This window comes from Pelmatolapia mariae, linkage group LG22 (assembly GCF_036321145.2).
Source record: "Pelmatolapia mariae isolate MD_Pm_ZW linkage group LG22, Pm_UMD_F_2, whole genome shotgun sequence".
Lineage (NCBI taxonomy): Eukaryota > Metazoa > Chordata > Actinopteri > Cichliformes > Cichlidae > Pelmatolapia > Pelmatolapia mariae.
In genome coordinates, this window is record NC_086245.2 from 19,906,108 (window position 1) to 19,931,122 (window position 25,015).

At 40.1% G+C, this 25,015-nt stretch overlaps 1 protein-coding gene across 1 annotated transcript in view; it reads left to right on the forward strand.

Annotated features, from left to right (window-relative positions):
- gabbr2 (gamma-aminobutyric acid (GABA) B receptor, 2) overlaps nucleotides 1-25,015 on the forward strand; it is a 186,771-nt gene that overhangs the window by 115,887 nt on the left and 45,869 nt on the right. Inside the window, exons 9-13 of the mRNA XM_065470984.1 lie at nucleotides 6,981-7,061; nucleotides 7,771-7,921; nucleotides 8,200-8,332; nucleotides 10,169-10,276; nucleotides 14,786-14,908. Coding sequence (XP_065327056.1) covers nucleotides 6,981-7,061; nucleotides 7,771-7,921; nucleotides 8,200-8,332; nucleotides 10,169-10,276; nucleotides 14,786-14,908 — 596 coding nt within the window. The remainder of the gene's footprint in view (nucleotides 1-6,980; nucleotides 7,062-7,770; nucleotides 7,922-8,199; nucleotides 8,333-10,168; nucleotides 10,277-14,785; nucleotides 14,909-25,015) is intronic.

Here is a 25,015-nt window from a genome sequence, read left to right on the forward strand (position 1 = left end):
TGTGTGTGTGTGTGTGTGTGTGTGTGTGTGTGTGTGTGTGTGTGTGTTTCTATCCCTGACAGCAGAAGAAATATAAAAGGCAGTATATGAATGCACTTTCTGGTCTGTGCCTTTGTTGGTGACTGAGCTCAGACAGCTGTCCTAAAAAAAGTGTATAGTTAGTATGTAATAGGAAAAACTGCAGGAAAGTGTTATGTGCAAGTGCCCTGTACCTGGGTTTAATTGGGTCTGAAAGTAACAAAGCAGTTTTTGTGATATTGACCACACTGCCTTTGGAGCTGCATGCAAGGAATCAAATTGATTCAAAATCATAGTAACTAGGAGTCAGTCTTTTATACACCTATAAATTCACTTAGCACAGCAAAATTCACTTAAATCATCAAACAATCATAAATAAGTATTAAATAAATACATCTAATAAAACTAACACAAAAAAAGTGTTTTTAAATGAACAGAAGATTTGTCTAACCAATCGGGGCATCACAGCTTACTTGGAAAAAACTTGAATAGTGTTAAAAATATCCCTTGAAAAAGCAGTGGTGGTATATGATAATACAGCCTGTGACTTATGAACTAATTTCCCCAACATTTACTATGTAATTTATCTGAATTTGGGGTTGAGAAACAAATGATGCTGCATTTTTACGAGGAGAGTGTTTCCCCTTCTTGTACAGCAGATTCACAGTAATATTAGAGTAGCCTAACTTTCCCTTGTTACATTTTAATTACACAATTTTGGGAAGGAGGGAGTCTTCCAAGGGAGTTGGGGACTTTTGTTTGCTCTTTCAATCAGAAAGGACAGAAACTCTGAGAAAACCCTTAGAGTTTATTATGTTGCTTTTGTAACATAATAATAATGTCATTGTCTAAAGGACAAAATAAACAAAGGTTTACATTTTCAGGTGTGATGAAGAATTACCCCTTCTGAATGAGCTCTGTCGACAGCTCCACTCTTTAGAACTTACCTCCCATGTAAACACCACTGAAATTTATTACAGGCTGTACCTTAAAATAATGTGCGAGGATCCTCTGTAATACAGTCCATACCCCTAACAGTAATGCGTAATTACAATGTAAAAAGTGTGTGTGTGTTGGTGGGTGGGAGGATGAAGAAGCAAGGTAAACCGATTACTCATTACTAAAAAAAAAAGTACACACAGTATAATTTCTGTCTTCTTTCTTTTAAAGGTACAGTGTGTAAAATTCAAGAGAGTAATCCTCGCTACAGTGACCGCTGACAAACAAAATATTTAAGGATTTAACTGTAACTTTCTCTTATGAAAACGGTAGTTATGAATTGGATTGTTGGGAAGTGAAATCTGTTTTTTGTCACAAAAAGGAACCTTTCTAATGGTACCAGTAAGGCTGGTAAAATGAATTATAGTATTATGCCTGTGATTATGCTTTTGTCATCCAAAAGAGAAACTTTTTTTTGTTGCCTTGTCTCTTTCATTTGCATTTTTGCTTCTTCGGTGAAGATAAATGTAGGTATAATCCTTCATATCTTGTATCTGAAGGTGCAGTGGTGGATTAAAATTTGAGTTTGGCTTACAAGTCCCTTGTCCTCCACTTTGGTGTTATACGTATGGGGTTGGTTTATAGCCACATGCATAAAACGTGATTAGGTGAAACACTGGTGTCTATCTTGGTCATCGTATTCAAGATGGTGGGCCGACATAGCTGCCTCCACAATCTGTACCCCCTGCTTTGTAATATTAATGGATTAATTATAAGTTTGTAAGAACATATCAATTTGTTAGAAAATATAAGCAAGAGTTTAAATAACATAGCAGTACAGTAAAACCCCAAACCACAATGACAAATATTAACATTAAAAATACAGGACTGGCAACATATTTCTATGCATATTCAAAATGTCTGATATGCAGAATTCCTAAACCCTTCTGTATTTATCTATCACCCTTCTTCCTCACCTTGTTTTCCGTGTCTCTCCCACTTTCCTCCATCAAGTCATCTCCTTATATTCGCATCTTTCACTATCTTCTCTTGGTCTTATGATAATGTATTTCCTCCACCCCCTCTTAACCTTCACCAATCACCTCTTCCTCACTTGTCAGGGTTCCTAACTGTGTCACCCTTTTGACACACCAGAGCCTGAACGTGGTGGAGAGGCGTGCAGGGACAGCCCCAGCTTGAATATTTCAAAAGGGAGCAATCTTCAACATGACCCTATCATCTGTTTCCTCCTCTGATCCTCCATTTTACCCTGTCAGGCTTTCTTAGTCAGGGGTCTCAATGGCTTTTATTCCCACTGTCTCTCATGGGAATAAGAGAGGTCTTGATCTCAGTTGCTGTACTTCTGAGTACAGATTTTGAATCAACACACTTACAGGGATGGTAGATAAGAAACCATTATTTTCTTTTTCTATAGAAAATGTCATTTATATATATAGAAGTCTTCTGCACTATACTAGAGGGACTGTTCTTCAAAACATATTCCCTCATTTGGTGGTTTGAAAAGTGAAGTCTAACATGTTGCTCCAAAGTCTGCCACAGGTGTTTAAATCTCAATCTGACTGTGAGGTCATAGAGTATGATTCACATCATTTATTCATTCTTACCCTACTTTTTAGTGACCTCTCCAGCGCTTTGGATCAAAACATTCATCCTTACAGCGAACCAGGATAGAAATGTTTCGTTACAGGATAAAAGTGATCACTCGGAAAAACTTTGTATTGATTTGGCGACAAATGGATTTAAACAAAACCAGAAAATGTCCCCCACAACAGAGCCACCATATCCCCTCAGTGTAAGGGAAAGTATTTGGATTTCTGAATTTCTTGCTTTTCCATCATGTCTTGTGGGAATTTAGAATAAGAACAACTTGCTACTGTCAGCGTACCTCCAGGCAATAGTGTTTTAGCATGACTTTCAACTAAAATAGCTCTTAAGACTACTGTATCACCGGTGTTTTAAAGGAATCAGGAATTTTCTATTTTTTTTCTGTTAGAATTTAACAGATCAGACATGACAAAAATACAGTTAACATGATTAAAGGCAGTCTAAAGTGAAGCTTACACAAAAACAAGCCCAAACAACCTTGATTACATTTACAAACACTGCTACAAAAATGGGTCAGATTGTGTTGATAAAAAGCGGTCTGATCCTTGGTAATCAGCAGAGAGAGTTATAGTAAAAGAGTACCGGCAATTTCCATTTTGTAATTTTCAAACCAGCATGAGGATCGTCTGTGATTATGATGCTGGTGCATCAGTGGGGGGAAAAGTATGTTTCATAATGCTAAACTGAACATTTTTTAAGAGTAAGTTTCAGAAAGGCTTTTTAAAAAATGCCGGTTATCATACCAGTTATATTTTGGACCTTCAGGCAATGGATTCCAGCAGAGAGGCCCTGACTCGAAAATGCTTTAAATTTGTCCAGCCTTTAAACCTTTAATGCTAATTGCCAGCTCGTTATTGACTCTTGGACTCTAGTTGAACTTCTTTACATAATTCACAGTTCATAATAATCTTTATTTATTTCAAGGTGTGACCCCTCAGTTCATTCATTGTCTGAAACAAGCTGTTTTATCTCTTCTCCGTTAAAACCAGCTGTCTTCAGATTGGCTGCTCTTTGCAAACAGAAGGTTTGAACCTCAGGTGGGCGGGGCTTCTGTATTTACCAGTTAAAGTGAGGACTCTTAGGCACATTTAGGTACTGATCTTTGGCACTGATACTTGGTATTGTACTACGAAATTAACTCACTAAATAATAAACTTGCTTATTCTTAAGCAATTCTATTCTTCTTAAATCATATTTCAAAGAATCCTAGAAGACATAATCCCCCTGTTATTATGGTCCATATCATTCTTATACCAGAGATCTCACACCACAAGTACACAAGCTATTTGTTTTTCTTTTAAGCACTGTTGGTCATGAATGGAGGGTCTGTACAGACCGCCTTCACCAGGTTCTCCTGCAAATCTTTAGCGATTCAGTTTCTACTCATCTCTTGTTTTCTAACATCTAGAATTTTTCTTTCTTTCACATCCATGAAAGCCTGCTCCCTGAATTTGAACTCATTTTGCCAGATGGTGTCTCCTGGAACTTGAAGTGTCTTGGTAATCCCACTTTAAACCATTGCCTTTTTTGTGTAATAAAAAGAGTCCTCGTCAGCTTTTGAGACACCTTGAACACCTGTAACACTGAATGCTGGATGACTGTTTAAGTTTAAGTGCTTTCTTATGGATTTCTTCAAAGTTAAATTGTAACAATTTGTTATTCTAACATACTCCGAGGTAATTAGAACAAGTATACTCAGGAGATGGACGGTAATGATATGGCTGTAATGGGGAAAAAAGCATAAAAGTGAAAGAATAATAACTATGCAGGTGTTAATAATTTTCATATTCATTTTTATTATTATCAAACTTCTACATTTTAATGACATTTTCACTGAATTTTCGATTGTGTTATATTGACTAATCAAACAAAAGACAATTAAATGTCAGTCCACAGACTGAGCGACAGGTTGAATTTAACATCCTGCTCCAGCCATCCGTATTCCTGTGGGGACAGAATGCTGTGATAGCATTGCAGCGTCTGAAAGGAGGAATGCTGATATATAGTCCCTTCTGCTGTTTAGGACGCAGTCAAGAGAAATTAGTCAGTGGCCCTGAGTCACTGTGAGAGGGTTGAGAAATGCAAATCTTATTGCCTAAGCACATTTACTGTACTGTAAAACTGTCAAATAGTCATTTTCAACAATCGCTGATGGTTTGATGGGAAAACTTCAGGTCACTTGAGGTCATTTAGAGAGAAAAAAGAGCCCCGTGATGCTGCAGTAGGTGATGTTTGTCATTTTCCATTCAAGGGCATTGCTGCGGAAGAGTTCAGTGGGCCTGCAAGAGTGATAGCAGCGAGGATCAGAGAGATTTGACATCCACAGCACGTGAAATTGCGGGTTGTTTGTAGTACTTACAAAGAAAAAAAAGATCTGGATAATCTGTCCCCTCTCTCTGTCCCCCTTGTGTAATCTGAGTAATCTTTATGAGTGAGTACCCAGGTCTGTCTGACAAGGTTACACTTCCTCCTGTATTACACCTGAGAGACTCATCGTTGCTTCTAAAAGAGAAAACTGTAAACTCTGAAATAGCTGTGTTTGAGCACAGCTCCGGAGATGCTGATGGTGTGTACAGGGTGGGGTTACTGCAGTTTACTATCCCCTGAATGTAATCAGAAAACACTAAAGCAACCTGATAGTGTAATAAAAAAAAAAAGTATAATTGTTGTTTGCTCTAAAATAAGTAAGAGATAGATATAACTACCCTTTGAAGTATGCTTTTTGCTGCATTTGTCAGGTTTTTGTTTCTTTGTTTGCTGACTGGATTCTACAGTATCTGCTTTCCGTTAAACTCCTGGTTTCACTGACGTAAAATACACAAGGAATTAAAATGATATAAAAAAGTAAGATCACTTTCTGGCCATTTTAGGGTGCAAATGAAAGCTGCTGTTTGAGAATTTTAAATGTAGGTAATCATGCTGAGTGTCTTAAAATTTAGTGTTATGGATATTTTGTTAAATCACTAATGGCCCTTGGAAAATCTTGGGGTTTAAAGCTCTCTTTGAGGTTGTGTTACTGTGTGTAGCGATAGACCTTAAAGCTGGGTTATTCACTCTGTCAGATTAATGTGTGAATTTTATTTGTTCCTCTATCTCATTTTCTCCAAATGTGAAACACTTGGTCCAACATTTTATAAACCCAGCATGGTGCTTCTTATAATTAAAGAACCCATCCAGATGTCTGCAAAGATTTATAAAGTATCCTACTGGGACTAATAATTCGTCTCTTTTTTTGTTCATAAATGAGTCCGATTAAAAAAATGAAATGTTGTCCTACCTCTGTAGATAAATGAAAACGGATATGTGTCACTGCATTCAGCTAACTTTAGCTACTGGACTCTCAGTATATGTACAAAGCAAGATTCAAGTTTCCATATCAGACTTCACTGAAGTTGTCTGTTGAAGCAGGCCTTCCACACTACTGCTTCTTCTTTCAGGCACAATAAATCAAAGACACAGAGACATGACTCTCAAAGAATGCTGAATTGAAAAGTGTGTCTGCAGCAGCAAAGGCATGCAGTTTTTATGTTCTGCTGACCATTGAAATTACAGTGACTTTAACTAATGCTCCACAATAACTGCCCAAAAAAAGTGGCATTTCACGTTGATGCCAAGTTTCCGGAACTGAAGAATAAATCATTTGGCACAGTAAAGGTCAAACATCAAACAAAAGTAGCACTCACCAAAACACAGTTCTGATGGATTTTAATATGACTACCTGAATGATTACACATTAATTGATCTAACCAATTAATGTCATACTAATAATATGGCTGGAGGGATGGTGATGACAGTTTGCCTGCTGAGTTAGTCAGAAGGTCATGGATGAATTGCTGTGATATCTGAACATCTACTTGATGTATTGGAACGAAACAAAAAATAATGAAAAGATTCCCACAGAGCCTCAGTGACTTTGACCTCCAGGTGACTTATATTAGACCAAATCAGTTAGAATGAAATTTATGGTTTCTAGTGAAATGTCTCTATTACGTCTAAATGGAACGCAGATGTATTTAACACAAACATTCATTTTCCGTTCGTGGTCTTTGCATTCGAGTGAATGTCTCCTTTCCTTTTGCACCATCATCAGGCCATGTAGTGTTTTGGTTTCCTGAGCAATTATTAGTCCTCTTATCAGTCTCAGCTGTAAATTTTACAGTGCTAAATAGAAAGCCTTAGCACATTGTCAAGCTAAACTAAGACTGTTAACATGAGTAAAATTACTTGCTAAACATTAGCGTACTGTCATTGTGAACCTGCAGTGTCAGTGTCAGATAGAGCTGCAAGCTTTCAAAACTGGATTTAACTGTATGCATTTTTATATGACGCTTGGAAAGTTTATTTACATATATTTATGTTAATGCCTACATATCTGTGCTTTTTTTCTGTTTCAACAGAGGGACAGGAAGTGAAAGTCGGTGAATACAACGCAATTGCTGATGTGCTGGACCTCATCAACAACTCCATCAGGTTCCAAGGTATGTGGCTGTGTGAGCAACGGCCGAGGAATCTAAAACTCACTAAAGAAAATCTGTTGATTATTCCAATTTTTTTTTTTAAACCAGGATGTTTCAGTAAAGACCAAAAACTTAGCAGCTCCTTTTATGCTCACTTATGCTCTTGAACCCACTCCTTCCAACTAACATAAATATACAGACCCACTCAGACAACACCACCACTCAGTGGAGGAACTCACCTCCCTAAACTGTTCTCTCGCAGCTAAATTATTTACCAGTACATTTTTCTTCAACCCCTCCCATGTTTCCCTGTGTTGACATACTTTGTAATTTGTTCGATGCTCAAAGCCATTTTCTGAGCCTTTCTCCACATACAGAAAGTCTAAGACTGTAGCTTCTAAAAAGCTTGTTTCCACATCGCTGACCACAGTAAGTGGAAATATGTAAGATGATGCTATTGCGATCGATTGGCATACTGGAGATAGAAAAATACAGCAAAAAAAGGGAAAAGAAAGTGCAGGATCCTAAGAGCCATTATCATAGAGACACTTAACTAGTGGAAACTGGGGGACCAGGAAATTATCTCTAAAAATAACCGATGCTACTGCAGCGTCACTATTCATTTGGAAGAATTGAAGTTAAGACTTAGACTAATCTAGCACACAGTTTTATTTTATGCTATACTAGGATAAAATAACTGTTTTGCTTGTATCACAAACCTTTCTTGTAGGTGTAGAGCCACCGAAGGATCGGACTTTTGTGCGTCTGCAGAGGCGCCACATCAACGTGCCGCTCTACAGCATCCTGTCCACCATCACCATACTGGGCATGCTCATGGCCGGGGCCTTTCTGTTCTTCAACATCAAGAATCGGAATCACAGGTCAGCACAAGTTGTACAACTAGCCAGCGAAGGTGAAATTTGTCAATGTACAGTGGAAGGAAGAAGGTAAATTATGGGCTAGTAGGAAGAGAGAAGTAGTGGTAGAAGAGTCTGAGGAGACTGAATGGTATTGAAATCAAAAAATGATGAAGCATGAGCATAATGATGAACTATTTCTGGAGAAATACTATTATTTAACAGCTCTCACTTTGTATAAGATTAAACTCTACTCTATCATCATTTGAATCTCCTCTAATCCTTTATTCTTTTCTTTTCAGATTAATCAAGATGTCCAGTCCCTACATGAACAACCTGATCATCCTGGGAGGCATGCTCTCCTATGCATCTATCTTCCTGTTTGGTCTGGACGGAGGTTTTGTTTCTGACAAAGAGTTTGAGACCCTCTGCACCGTGAGTCCTCTTAAGAGTGTTCTCCTATAAATAAAATAATGAATAAAGGCAAGAATTTAAAATTTGCCTCAATTAAAAAGGAGAAAAAAAATACCCATCCACTGCCACACCACCAAAGTATATTTTATTAGTCAAAAAAGAGATGCGAGCTTTATGTCTTTGTTTTAAATCAATTTATCAGCATATTAACCAAACATATTCTGTGAGCACTCGTTGGTTCAAGTTGATTGTTTTTAAAAAAAGAAATGGACTCAATCGTGTCCAGAGCAGGCGAAACCTTTATTATAAACAGTGTACACATCTTATCTGAATATGTGTATACAAATGTGAAATTCTCTTCTGGCCATGTTTGCTCTCATCTTATGTCAGTAATGTCAAACTCATACAGCCCACTTTGATATTACGTGAAACTCTCCTTGCTGTCAGTGTAAAGGGATTTAACTTTTTATTGAATACCTCAGATATTTTAATATAAGATATATCATCGCAGTGTTTGTGCATGATAACGAAATGCTGCTGCAGTAAATGAAAGACAGCTGTCAGCGTGACTGTTTGGGCTTAAATTTGCAAAAAGTTCTTATAGCTCTCTGACTGGCGTATAATAATAAAACAGAAAGTTTTTGTTATTTTACAGAATTTATTTTATTTTATTTATTCTTTTTGTTTTACTATTGATTTAAAAAAAAATAGTATATAGTGAAAAACTTTTCTATCATGTAATTGTTTATCAGGTGCTTAGTTATTTTTGGTGTAGTATGAATGGGCTTTATCATAAACATATGAAAATACAATTAAAAATCCAAAATTGATGCCCTCCTACACATTTTCTAAAGTCGTTCAGTGGGCCAGGCAGAAGTCTTTGTTGGGTTGCTTCTCATCCCCAGAATCTTATGTCATATAACAGTTTCTAAAGAATGGAAAGCACTACCAAAAGATGAATGTGAATGTGTGAAAACTAACAGAATCTCTCTCTGCAGGCCTTTTGTAAGCATGCTGCATATTAAGTATCTCCCCTCAGGTAGCATTACTGTGTGACTGTGTAGATACTGGATTAATTAAAGAGTTTTGATTACAGTGATAACTGGTTTCCACTGAGACACCCACCCCGTTCAGATATAGAGACACAAATATGCACATGGGTACCAAAGAGGTGTTAGGCAGAGCACGTCTTGAACTTCTGTCACCTGGTTCAAGCTCTGCTGCAGAGCCACAACAGAGTTTGTCACTTCAGACTTTGGGTCCTGCAGCAGAGGAGCACAGAGGTTTATCCATTCACTGCTACCGATCAATATCTGCTGGTTGCTTTGAGAACAAATGGCGTAATTGTTTTTTCGCTGTCTTCTTCTTTTCTTTACCGCTGTGCCACATTTTGTTGCTTTCTCATATGTGTATGCAGATATAGAGAGCTTGTACACAGATACACAGGTAAAAAGAAAATGTGTACCGTATACAGTAATCAAATACAAAACATGAAATCACGCACGCAGGGTCTCTGTGGCTGTATTAGGATTTTCTCAGTTATAGTCGCACTTGAAGCTTTAAAAACACATCAGCGGTGCCATTTGTGCCGTGGAAGTAAGAGGTCTACATTTTGTTTTTCATTAAAATTGAAATGCGCTCAGGAGTGTGACAGTTTCATAGTCCAGGATGTTCTCCCAGAGCTTCAGAGATGGGAAATAAATCTGACAGCGCCTTATTTTTAGAATGCTTCACAATGCTACTTTGAATGAACTTCTGGAGAAAAATGCAAATAGCTGTCAGATCAGATGTTGTTTCCAGCCTTGATCACCAGTTTACGACATGACACAATTTCATGTCTCACTGTTGTTCTGATAGGTTCGGACGTGGATCCTCATTGTTGGATACACAACAGCTTTCGGAGCCATGTTTGCCAAGACCTGGAGGGTACACGCCATCTTCAAAAATGTGAAGATGAAGAAGAAGGTATTGAAAAATATTATGATTTTTTGAAATATTTTTATAAAGGTAACTCAGTGGGTCTAACCTAATCCATCTTCTTAATCGCTTTAGCTGGTTATCCACCTTAGGGTTGTAGGGTGGTCTGGTGCCTATCCCAGTTACCGCAGGACAAAAGGCAGGGAAGGACTCCTCACCACTCCATCCAGTCTATATCTTCTCATTTTTCTGATGTGATTGAAACATGGCCCACACACTCCTGCTTAGATTTGCACTAATGATTCCTCCTCCTTAAAAACGTGGTTTGATTTTTCATTTATATTCAAATTTGTTTATATCAAACAAATCTGCAGCTTTCCACTTAAACGGCCATATGCTTTCTCGAGGTTTTTAACCTTATATTTTTCATGACATTACCTACATCTGTTGGATGGCATAACTGGCGGTTGATACAACCACAGTCGTATCTGTTGGCACATGACAGTCTTTTCCAGGAGGCTTCGCATGCCTTTTATAACCCCATCGCTGGTGTGTGGGTGATTGTATTCAGTGCATCAGTGCTACTTGTGCTTTTTACAAACTGAAAGACTGGCAGCCCCATGGCACCTGCTTTTAGAATCTTCTCTGTGAGAAAAAGGATCTAGAAATACAAATGGCTTTTTAAACATCTAACACAATCTGCTTCGCTGGCCCAGTTATATAAAAGCGGTGTCGAGCTCACCAAGTGTTGCAACTCTGCTTGGCCTTTTTGTATTTATAGACCTCGCTCTCCCCTCTGTTTCTCTCTCCCTTTCTCTCACCCTCTTGCATATTGGAGGACGTGTGGGTGGCCTGCCAGAGAGAAAGCAGGAAGAGAAGGAGGAAAGAGGAAGGATTGAAGAGTGGAAGAGGTTGGAGGGATGCAGGGAAATAGTGGCAGAAGGGAGAGACAGAAGGGGAAAGGCAAAGCGTGGCAGAGAAAGGGACAAGACAAACAACATGGCCCAAATGGCAAAAAAAAGTAGGTTGGACTCTATGAAAAGAAAAGGGAACGCCGAGAAAAGAGGGCAAATGATAGATTAAGATAAAGAGAATCCAAGAACTGAGGCCCAGTTTAGATTGAGTTTCCACTGCAGTTCAGTCACAACACATTTGTAATCATTTTTTGTAATGTGTGACTTTGGTCCCGGCCTTTTACATTTCTGTAATTCACTGTCTTTTTTAAAGTGATCATTTAATGAAAACAAAAGAGTTTTTTCCTCTCTGACCTTTCACAGCCAATTGTTTTGCTCCGTTCCCATCCTCTCATTTTCTTTCCCTTGCTAACAGAGACATAACAAATGTTTCTCCAGAAGTAGTATTCAGCCCCTCAGGGTGTGTTTTCTGATGGTTCAAGGCCTGGGTTTGTGTGAGCAGGACACACACACATCCCACTTCACCCACACTGATTGAGTGCAGGGGCTTTGGCTTCACTAGAGTGATAGTTGCTGGTGGTGTCCTGAAATGTCTGCCAACTGCTGTCAGGGGAGGGACAAACACATCTTTTCTTCAAACTGTGGGATTGGAACTGCATCCCTCACTTCTTCCCCTATCCTCCCCTTCATCTTTTTTTTTCTCTGTAGGAGAGCAGGGATTGTAAATCAAGGGTGAGCTCAATAAAGGTTCCACTTGGTGGGCTGTAGCCGGCACTTGTTCACTTCTTTAAAAGCTCAGTGCCACAGACGATGCAGAGAGAGGAGAGCCAATCAATGTCCTATTATTCCAGACACATAAACACAGATAAGCATACAGTATGTGCTCACAAAAGTTCCCCTGTGTACGAGCCACACACACATATGTGTGTCATTTAAAACCTAAAAGTAGAGATTAAACGTGTTAATGTTTTTACTGCTTCCACATTTTGATCATTATTTCAGGGATTAGATGGATTACTTCCTAACTGATAAACATACATGAAAGATACAATGCACAAAATCACTGCTGCAAATATTGTTTTCTTAATTTGATAACAATGGGAAAACAGTGGTGTCAAGAAAAAAGCAAAAATGGATTATGGAAGTCATGCAACAAATATTTTAACTGTAAAACTGTGACTCTGTGCATGATCAGCTCCTCAAGTCTGACGTGTAGATAAGTGTAGACTATGATTTATTTGGTCCTAACCAAATCTCATCTCTGTATCTGAAATTATTGATAGTTTTTAAGTAATTCATTGACTTTCAGGGTCTCATATCAATCATATCAGTAACCCTGTAAATTTGAATTAGCTCTGAGGCAAAATGTCCTACAGTCGCTAAAACAGTGATTGGAGACTGCGGCACAAGCAAAAGTATTGTGGCCATGTGCAATTGGCTTGGAGTCTTGATGCCTTTGAAGTGACTGCTGCATGGACAGAGACTGGTCCTGCGTCCACTTGGAGTCAGTTGGCAAATCTTCAAAGCAAATTGGTGTTATAAGATGGTGATCAAACAGCAATAACAAAGAATCAGTCTGCTTGTGATTAAATGAGCTCAAGGTGGTTACATGCAATCTGTTTGTGAAAATGCAGCAATTAACTGTGACAAATCGATGAAAACTGCAAATTTGTTACAGTTTACAGACAAAGAAATTCACATTTACTACTTCTGTTCAGAGTCCATTGTAGACCTTGTAGATTTCTCAATATTGAACAGAAATTCAATAATTCCTCCACAAATACTGACTCACTTGCTGCAGGATGGCAAAATGGTATAGGCACCTAGCAGCCCTGCCTTTTTCTAAGAGTACAATAAGAATATAGCCAACTAGCACCTCAACTAATTGTGTTGAGTTGACTATGCTGCTTTTGTCGACTATCTGCATTTGTACAGCAGTTATTTGTAACCTCTGCCAGTCCATCTGAGCCACAGGTTGCCTCCCGACATGCGATATGTGCTATCACCTTTAATCAAAAGCTGACACCCAGGGACTGAAGGTGTTGCACATTCAACCTTTGGTTACCACAGCTACTTGCAACCAGTTGCCAAATGAGAAAAAATGTAATGTAATCACCAAGGTAACCTCCAGTTTTTCCTAGTTGCAAAGACAGCCCTCACTTTACTGTAGTGTTACTGAGGTAGATCGCATGGATAATGTCATGATAACTAGCAGTGCTGTCAGATGTTGGTACTCTAAACATGACTTTAAAAATATAAAAGAAGCAACCATCTATGTCCCCAGTACCATGGACTCACGACTCATGTAGAGGGAGAAAAGAAAATCTGTCTGTCTTTAGAAATCTTTTGCCAAGAAAGTACCGAACCAAGCAGGATACAGTCATGGAAGTGCCACAGAGGCAGTTTTCAGTAATATAATGTATGTTTATATATACATCTACCTGTAGACAGATTTTCTCTAAATTTTGGGAAAGTAACATCACAACACAATGCAGATGTGGATGCAACATAAAAATCATCTTGAAAAATCAACAAAAAGGATCATTTTAAGAACATAGCTCTGTGGTGGCTCTAAATTATTTGGGTTTTTTCCTCAAATTAGTAACTACAGCCACACTTGAGCCTCACTGGTGTGACTGGTGGAAAGAAAACAGACAACACTTCAGGTAATTTAGATTAATTACTGCGTTGGCAGAGTAACATATCACAGTTTAGCAGATGGTGTAGGGTAGAGTACATTTCTCAGAAATATAACATGTCTAATTACTTGTTAGATTTATAGAATTTTAATCAGTATATGTAATATCTGTTGGTTTTGTTCTTCATGTTGTCCTAAATGGCCCGAAGCAATGTGATAAACAATAACAGAACACATACCTTGTTTTGCCTTGCCGACATACATCTGCTCAAAAGCACTGCATCAAAAGATGGCAGATCAAAAAACACAGTCCCATTATTTATCTCATCCTGGGCCCACTTATGGGTGGAGACCTGCACAACACTGCTGAGTTGCATCTGGGCTATGTGATACTCTCCAAACACAGCCCAGCCTGCGTCCCCTGACCTTTCCTTTGATCTGCGGTTCCAGACAGTCAAACGCTATTATAAATAAAGATCACAAACAGGTCACGGCTTTCATCCCTCTAAAGTTCAGGGTACAAAAGAGGAGCTTTTGTGGTTGACAGCAGTGGCTCTTGTTTGGTGGATCTTTTCCACATTCTCTCACCACAAGGTAACAAAACTGTTGCTTGTTGGTGGCATAGTATTGACACAACTGAATGTCCACTCGTGGTTTACAGCCCCGGGATGATTACAGTCTGCTAAATATGCTACATGTGTCTTTATCGAATGTTGAACCAGGCCTTGGTCTTTTGGACTCACAGGCCTGGCTGGATTCCGATCCCAGCAGGTGGTCATTTGCAGTTAAATACATTGTTACCAGACCCTGATTAGATGGTTAAAATGAAAACAGCAGGGGTCTAGGACCTCAGATGGGATGTGAATAACTCACTTCACATAATTAGTGTGGTCAATAAGAAATGCTGTCTGAAATGACACTACAGATACTTGCATTATCACATAACATTAGCAGGTGTGGGCTATTTAGCTAATAAAAGCACCTAATTTTCTCTTCCCTCTTCAGATCATAAAGGACCAGAAGCTGTTGATTATCGTTGGAGGGATGCTGCTAATCGACTTATGCATCCTCATCTGCTGGCAGATTGTGGACCCACTTAGGAGGACTGTGGAGGAATACAGCCTGGAGGTCAGTCATCTTGTCTAAACTTGTGGTCACTTGCAGCGCTTTTGGTAATGAAGCTTACCTTAGCTGGTGGGAAGTCTTGGTGACACAAAGTCTTGCTAAAAATGCCTGAGTGTTTTGAGTTTAACCAAACAAAATGTCTGCTATAGGCTCCTGCACGAGCATCTTTGTTGTGCCTGTTATTTTTGGGTCAGGATGTTAGCCATTGCTGCCTCCTGTGCCCATCCCGTGGCCGGACATTTGCCAGCTTGAATGGGAGACTTTGGCAAGCTCCATTGGAAAAGAGGCACTTGGCATCGTTTCATCTTCGCTGGAGAGTTGGCATGGCAGAGAGCAGAAATTAAAACTGCTACAGTATACTGTGACTGTAAAGAGACTGAGATTCTCTGAGATTGGTGCAGGATTAGTCTAGCTTTGCGCGCAATTGGCTCAATTGAACATACTGTAGCTCTGGCATTAGAGGTTGATGATGTGTGAAGTGTGTTTTCAGTTAGGCATAGCATATTAGCACATAACTATCAGTGGTATTAAGGGAATCCACACATTAGCAAGGCAAGTGATATTTCTATACTCAGAGGTATTAGTCGCTTTGGTTGAATTGGGTGATTTATTTTTTATTTCATATTTCTGTGTTGAGCATACTGCCTGAAGTCAGTAGGAGTGCCCATTTTTTTTATCACTGGTGCAGTGAGGACCCACTGGCGAAAGGATCTGGCTATAATAGTGATTTATTAATGAAGTATACAGCAGCTGTGGTTTAGGAAAGCTAATTGTTTGAGTGCATCTGCTCACTTTGCTCCACATGAAACTTCAACCAGGGACACTTCAAGCTGTGCATGTTGTTGTTGTTTTTGAGAATATCTGCAAATGTCAATGCAGATCGTCTCAAAATAGATGATAAATCAATAACATATAGATGATTACAAAATTCACTGGTTTAACCGAGTCTGTTAACCTAATCAAATTATCAGATACATAAGATGATGGAATACGTTAGGCCAAGGGATACTTCAAATCCATAATCCAGTTGTAGTTTTTTTTAATCTGAGTGTATTAAAGAACAACTCTTCACTCAAAAACTGTAGCCAGGCAAGAAATTTAAAGTGAAGATTTGTTTTTTCTGCTTAACTGGATATCCAGTTTCTGCTTAACTGGATATGGATATGAACATACTGGCACAGAATGTTGGGCACAAACACTTCACATGAATATTCCATGCACAGAATGTTGGGAACAAGGACTTTGCACGAACATTCCGCACAAACATTCTGCCCAAACATTCTGTGCACAGAATGTTGGGTACGAACATTCTGCCTGAACATTCCGCAAACAGAATGTTGGGTACAGACATTCCGCACAAATATTCCATGCACAGAATGTTGGGCACAAACACTTCGCACAAACATTCAGCACAAACATTCTGTGCACAGAATGTTGGGTGTGAACATTCTGCACGAACATTCCGTGCACAGATTGTTGGGTACGAACACTCCGCCCGAACATTCCATGTACAGAATTTTGGATATGAACATTTCCCACGAACATATTGGCACAGAATGTTGGACACAAACACTTCGCACAAACATTCCGCACAAACATTCCGTGCTCAGATCGTTGGGTACGAACACTCCGCCTGAACATTCCGTGTACAGAATGTTGGGTACGAACATTCCGTGCACAGAATGTTGGGTACGAACATTCCGCACGAACATCCATGCACAGAATGTTGGGTACAAACATTCTACCCAAACATTTTGTGCACAGAATGTTGGGTAAGAACATTCCACTCGAACATTCCGCCGGAACATTCTGTCCACAGAATGTTGGGCACAAAGACTTGGCACGAACATTCCGCACGAACATTCTGCCCAAACATTCTGTGCACAGAATGTTGGGTACGAATATTCCGCACAAACATTCCGTACACAGAATGTTGGGCACAAACACTTCGCACAAACATTCCGCACGAACATTCCGTGCACAATATGTTGGATACAAACATTCAGCACGAACATGCCGTGCACAGAATGTTGGGTACGAACATTCCGCACGAACATTCCGTCTACAGAATGTTGGGTACGAACATTCCGCACGTACGAACATTCTCCCCGAACATTCGAACATTCCCCACGAACATACTGGCACAGAATTTTGGCAACAAACTCTTCGCACGAACATTCCATGCACAGAATGTTGGGTACGAACATTCCACACAAACATTCTATGCAGAGAATGTTGGGCACAAACATTCCGTGTACAGAATGTTGGGTACGAACATTCCGCACGTACGGACATTCTGCCCAAACATTCCATGCACAGAATATTGGGCACAAACACTTCGCACGAACATTCCGCCTGAGCATTCTGTGCACAGAATGTTGGGTATGAACATTCCCCACGAACATACCGTGCACAGAATGTTGGATACGAATATTTCGCACGAACATTCCGTGCACAGAATGCTGGGTATGAACATTCCGCACAAACATTACGTGCACAGAATGTTGGGCACAAACACTTTGCACGAACATTCCGCACAAACAATCCGTCCGATCATTCTGTGCAGAGAATGTTGGGTAAGAACATTCCACTCGAACATTCCGCCGGGACATTCTGTCCACAGAATGTTGGGTATGAACATTCCGCACGAACATTCTGTGCACAGAATGTTGGGCACAAAGACTTGGCACGAACATTCTGCCCGAACATTCTGTGCACAGAATGTTGGGTACGAACATTCCGCCCGATCATTCCGTGTACAGAATGTTGGGTACGAACATTCCGCACGTACGAACATTCTCCCCGAACATTCGAACATTCCTCACGAACATACTGGCACAGAATTTTGGCCACAAACACTTCGCACGAACATTCCGTGCACAGAATGTTGGGTACGAACATTCCACAAAAACATTCTATGCACAGAATGTTGGGCATAAACATTCCGTGTACAGAATGTTGGGTACGAACATCCCACACGTACGAACATTCTGCCTGAACATTCCGTGCACAGAATGTTGGGCAAAAACACTTTGCACGAACTTTCTGCACGAACATTCCGAACAAACATTCCATGCACAGAATATTGGGCACAAACACTTTGCACAAACATTCTGCCTGAGCATTCTGTGCACAGAATGTTGGGTATGAACATTCTGCACAAACATTCCGTGCACAGAATGTTGGGTACGAACACTCCGCACGTACGAACATTCTCCCCGAACATTCTGTGCACAGAATTTTGGGTACGAACATTCCCCACGAACATACTGGCACAGAATTTTGGCCACAAACACTTCGCACGAACATTCCATGCACAGAACGTTGGGGACAAAGACTTGGCACAAACACTTCGCACGAACATTCCGCCTGAGCATTCTGTGCACAGAATGTTGGGTATGAACACTCCGCACGAACATTCTGCCCAAACATTCCGTGCACAGAATGTTGGGTACAAACACTTTGCACTAACAATTTGCACAAGGTTCTCCAGGCTGCAGCTGAAGGAATAAGGCTTTCAAACAACATACCCTGTTAATTCAAAGGAACAACTGAAGTTGGATTATTAATTTTGTCCTAATATTATTGCTTGATTAACTTCCACAGTCTTCCTAAAGCATACCACCAACCATCTTCATAGATAGATTGTGAAGCTCTGTTTTGAATTATTGAGTTTATCACCACCATCACATACAGTAGGTGACTGCTATTGTTAGCTTAACCCTCTCGAGGTAGGCGTTGCCGATTTGCAACAGTTAAAAACTAACAACCTGATTACCCCACATACATATTTTATGAGTTTTTTTTACTCAGAAGTACCACTGCAGGACTTGGTTGTGCATTAGCAACAAAAACTTAATTTGAGCCTGAGAGGGTTAAGTGAACTCAGATGGCAGAAAGATATCCTAGATATTCTGAACCTGCGTAGTACTACAGGTCCCAAGTATGTTGAATTGAAAACACTATTTAAAAACAATCTGCTTTCCATTAATGCTACAGTGTATTATTCTCTTTATGTGTTGGCTAAAAACTCAGTGGAACAGCGCGATTACATTTACTTTACTGTTGCTTCTTTCAAATTACAAACAGGAGATTACGGATAGTACGAAGATTACATTTCACCTAATGAGCAATGAGTTCCACAGAGTTCTGTATGCAGGCCACAAGATGGCTAACTGCATCCTAGGAATCCTCAGAAACTGACAGCATTAGCTGCATACTCATTGACCCTGCTGCTAAACAGAGGTTGCCAGAAGGCTGGTGCGGTGAAAATCCGGGTCTGTTGTTGGAGACTTCTTTTGATCATCCTGAATAGATTTTCTTCTTGTTTGCCAGCTTGTTGCCAAGGTCCTGTGGGGGTGGAAAGGTACCTTGCACCCAATTTTGACTTTCTTCAATTAGATGAAAATCTTGTGAAGTGATAAATAGCGCTTATCAAAGAGTAGCAGGTCAGAGAGCCTCTCTCTCTCTGAGTCCTCGATAAAAAGATTCCAGTTTGCGAACCCTGATGAAAAAATGTAATATTGGCAGTATTATTTGCATTCTCTGACTACTTCTGATCTACAATGAAAGGTATTTATACAACTCTAGAGAAAGCTGTATTTCTTTTGTGTTATATAGCCACTTATATATTTAAGCCCGCTGAAAGAGGGAAACAAAGCCTTGCTTAGTATTTGTGAATGTTATCAGCTTGGGCAGCTGACTCCTTATGGAGTAGTCTCAGACTTTATGTCCTGGCCAGGGGAGGGTTGTGAATATATATAAACCACTGAGTCCTGGAGTCTGCATTTCCCCTGAGGTTATGAATCTGCATGCCTGGGCTGAGGCATAGGGTCCACAAACCTGCCTTGCCTGCCAGATTTCAAACACCGGCACCAGTGGACCCTTGGGGCTCAGCTGAGGGAAGAGACAGCCTGGAGCTCATCTGCACCCTGGGCCTCCAGGCCTACCACGTGGGACCACAAACCAGAAGGCAACCCAAATAAACTGAAAGTAGACAAGAAGCAAAGAGAGGCTAGGAGATAACGATAACTCATCAATAGCTGTGGTTGTAACAATAATTTTAAAGTGAAACTAACAGAGAATATTGCTTTATAAACAGAGGCAGAAAGGTTTTAAGCCATGTACATAATGGCATAAGCACTGCAATAAATAACTCAGCGTTTCCACTGGGTTCAGTGAGGTGTTGGAACAGTTGGTGTTGTGATCTACAAGTATCCAATGAAAATGAAAGACGATTAAAAAGAAGATAATAATAAATAATGCAGAGTGATCCCATCATATTTCATTTTCTCCCCAGTACTATTACATTATCTCCTGCAGTTGTAGTCCGGTGTGTGTGCACACGCGTGTGTGTTTGTGTGTGTTGTTTCTGATCTGAAACTTCAGGTAGATTAAGTCTGACTGTTTGAGGGGATGGGGAATAGGACCGTGGTAAACGGTCTCCATGGAGCTCAGGAGCCAGTGACTGACTCACTAATAGTAAATGGCTCAAAGAGAAGGACCATTAGTTACCCAGTTTCCTGTGAACTACCGCATCATGCTTGGCCAACATTCTTTTTCGTTTTCTTTTTTTTTCATTCCCTCTCTCTTTCTCGCTCTGTCTTTGTCAGAATCTCCCCTACACCCCCTCACATTTCACCTCTGTGGAGAATTGAAGTTGACCTTGGGTTCGCTAAGCTGTACCCACCTGCTGTATCCAAGGATACACTGTATGTCAGTGCAGTGTTATTGAACTGTCACGGTGCTACCTAGTTTGCCAGTTTTGCTGTTTGTACCACTTCACCGGAGGGTGTCTTTGCTGTCTAAACAACAAGCGTATTCAGTTTTTCTTTTTCTTTTTTTAATTTAATAGACACAGTCAAAGTGAGTGTGTGGCCAAAGTCAGTGGCTATCACAGATTTTGGATAAAATGATTGGGCTTGTCATGTACATGGGCAACTTGGAAAAATTCAGTTCCGCAGGGCTAATCCCACTGCTGAATCTAGCAAGCTAAGCTTAATGAGCTACCATTCACAAAACTGGGCCATTCCCCTTTGCATCCTTTATTAGCATTAACAAGAAGATGAAACTAAAGAGGCTGACAATAGATCCTTGTGGAACACTTCATAAAACATCACTGATTTAATACCCTCCCAAATAAAAGTAAAGAAGAGCCAAAGATCATGCGGGGAGTTAAGTCTTTAAGTCTTTCAAATGGGAGGAGAGTAACCTCACACCCCCCAGTCATATTTTATGGCTCCACTTCAAGCCATCCACTACATGGGTGATGGTGCTCTCCCAAAAAATGACTTTTGACCTTGATACTATAAGCAATTTACCTCTGCTTTCACTATATACTATACTATGAAATAAAGACTCACATGCTGAATAAAGAAAAGCACAAAACAAAACAAAACAAAGTGGAATGTAGATGGACTAAGATGATAATTACAGCCCTCCCTCTTCACTGAGTGAACCTAAAATCATGACAGCTCAGAGAATATTATCCACATCCTTCTTTTCTCAGAAAGCTTAATGTACTGAAAGCAGGAATCGTTCTGACCGCTCCCCCAAATATCCTGGGAATGCTGATGGAATTGTTGGGCTGCAGTGAGCAATTAAAATCCCTTCTGTGGCTCGTTAATAATTGTCCATTCCTTAATGGCATGGATGTTTCAGCAGCTGCTGGCTGCTAGAAATTAAGCCCTGCAGTACTGACACATGCTGTAGTGTCAGTGTACACACATGTGGAATGTGGCAAGTCATGCGCGGATGTGTTTTTGTATGTGTGCCTGTGTGTTTATGGATGCATTAATATCCACTCTTGTGGATCCAGGGTATTGTCCCCCCGCATAATGAAGGACAAACTGTCAAGAAAGGATGATTAGCATTCTGGTGAATCCTGCCGCAGACCCCCTCTACTCTCCTCTCCTCTCTTTCTTCCCCTCCCTCCTCTGTCGTGTATTTTTTTATTTATTTTTTTTGCAGCCTGGAAGCTGCTGCAAGCATCAGCGGGCAGGAGAGCTGCAAAAGAATATTGCAGTGTGGCATCGCCATGGCAACGGCCATGGTTCCTGACATCCATAACGCAGAGAGCGGCACTGTTGATTCATGAGACAAAAATAACGGGTTGAGGCACCCGTCTCAGCATGACAACGCATGCTGGGAAAACTTTAAGCATCCACACAGAAATACATGCCCAAGGCTGATAGATCGTCAATGGCTGATCGAAGCAGAACAGATTTATCAACACATACATATTCATGCATGCGGATTTTCTTCCAGAAGATCTCTGAGAGTTTACCTCTGCTTCTCTGCCTCTGCTGCCCCCACCTGTATGCAGCAAGACGAGGAGAGAAAGGGGGGTGGAGGGAGTTTAATCCCGGTGCTTTGTCAATGCACTCACCTGGTCCCAGTATCATATCATCGGAGGAGCAAGCAAAGTATGACTCACCACTAGCATTTAATGTGGAAATATTCATCTTTATGCAGCGATGATATGATGCTGATTAGCTTGAATGGGAGCCCTCATTATCAGCAATGGAAATCGAGACAGGGCCTTCACTGCCAGGCTCAGACAAAAGCGGCGAGGGTTAAGATGCACAACTAATCTGACCAGAGGCTAAAGGACGCTGCTAAGGTCTTCATTATTTGCCCAAAACATAAATGCATTTGAGCGCTGTTTTAAAAAAAAATTGTGCTATGAAAATACATCTTAAGTAAGGCAATTACTCAGATTACACAGCCATTTCTCTTGGCGGGAGGCTGCAAAATGCCATCTGTTCTTGTAATACTTAAAAATGCTATTTTTAAAAGATGGAGAAAAAAAAACATTTTTGTTAACATCATTTCTAAAAAAAGAGAGGAAAAGTAACCGCAGACAACAGTCACGCTGTGGGCAACAAATAAGAAGGCCGGTTTTTGCATCTGTTGTAATTTCTATTAATAATGACATCAGACCAGTCTGACAGCAGGCACCTGCTATCAATGTGACTCCACTCTTTAGAGTCACTCTGCAAAGCAGTCCTGGCAGTTTTTGCTGTGCTGTTTGCATCGCTACTGCCTGCCACTTGTCCTGCTGAATCATTTCACTCTTCATTCTTGACATTTGTCCCCATTATTTCGCTCCGTTGCATTTGACTGCATATGCTGTATTAATGTGGCATGTTGCATCCATCACCCCCATGTGATAGTAATTGCATTAAATTATTCATTCATATGAATATCAAGTAGAGAGGTTAATACTTAATGCGTTTATATCTAGATTCTGTATTTTTAAGCCGAGAGATGAAACAACCCTTTCTTTGACCTGGCTGTTTTGTCCACCCACCTTCTTTCTTTCTTTTTCACTTGACTGAGAGTCCCCCTCACAGACACAGACTTAACGAACACACTCGCTCACACTCTCCTGCACCCACAGGTATAAGGTTTTCTCACATTCAGTCCCCTCTTTTTTATTTCATGTTGTTTTTTCATCACCATGCGCTTATATTGTTTACTTTTTGAATTGCCTTCTACCTGTGTTAGACATTTAACCATCAGAATCATGTCACCAGCCCCTGTTCTGTTTGCCAAACCTCCTCATTTATTCCATGACTCCCACTCCATCCTCTGCCCCTCTTCTGCTTTTCTTTATTTGTCCAGCTGTTACCCTTTGGGAGTGTGCTAAAAAAGCAGGGGATGAAAAAAAGTGCTTTGTGACAGCAGTGCCAGTGGATGAAACTCAGGCTGGACTGAACCACTCTTTTTTTCCCCCATCCTCAATTTTTTTACCTCTCTTCATCACCCCCTTTTCTCTGTCTCATTTCATTCTGGTGTTTCTTTTCCTCACGCTAGGTTTTTTTTTCTACTCTCAGTTCACCATCTTCAGTGTAGTTTCTCAATTCCACCTTTTCAAAGGGAGGGATCATCATCTGGCCCCAATTCCAGTCAGGATTTGGTGCTGATGGGCCGAGTTTGGGAAAGTAGCAAGTGTGGCCAGAGGGAGTGAGACATGTGCCAGCAAATTTCCTTGAGTCAGAGAATGCGTGTCCTACTCCAGTGGGAATCTGTGTGTCAAGGTCACCGAGGCTATTTGAGTTTTTATTGTTATTGGCCACCCTTTTTTTTTTTTTGCACCTTACATGGGTGTTACATTTATATGTATAAATGTATTCTCTCTAAACTCTGATTCTGTTGTCGAAGCAGCCTGTGGGTTATGTGACCTCATTAATAAAATCAGCTTTTAGTTGTGTCAAAATTCCAGATCCATCACGCTGTTGTGGTCAGACGATTGTTTTAGAAACCTCTTCCTCATGGGTGCTCATTCATCTAAGAAAAGCTGCCAAGACTAAACAGAAACATTTTAGATTTATGTAGGCAAAGGTCATGTTTCTGTTTCGCTAGTGGTGTGAACCTTCTACTCTGACAGTTAAGTCAGAGGTGTTAAACTAGCAGCTGGTTCAAAGGGTCAAATTCAGGCCACTGGATAGTTTTGCACAGGAATTTGTAACACAAGGAAAGATTATAGTATTTTTAGATTTAGACAAGTTTTTTTGTAACTATATATGTAAAATACTCATGTACATGTGAATACTTTATGACTTTCTGTTAGGCTCTGTAAATTGTAGAATATATAGCATGACAAACTGTGAATTTGGGGGGGAAATAGGCTTTACGCTTATGGTTTTAGATTTTTTTCATGTCTTGTCAGCTTTTATCCAGTGTTTTTACTTGTCTTGCCCACTTGAGGTCAAATTGAACTTTATGGGGCCATGAACTAAAATGTGTTTGATCCTCTTGGTCTAACATGCTTCTGCAGTCCTGTGAAAAACTAAATTCAACTCCTAGTGATTCAGTAGCTTTTAAAGCCACCTTTAGCAACAATAACTTGAAGTAATCATTTTCTATATAACTTTATTAGTCTCTTACATTATTGTGGAGGAATTTTGGCCCCCTCTTCTTTCAACATTGCTTCAGTTCAGGTCCTGCAACAGCATTTCAATTAGGTTGAAGGCTGGACCTTGACTGGGCCAATGTAACAACCTGCATACATTCATTGTGGTGTAGATTTGCTGCTGTACTTCTTTGTCATGTTAGATGACTCAGTTTTGGCCAAGCTTTGGCTATTTGACAGATGGCCTTACGTTT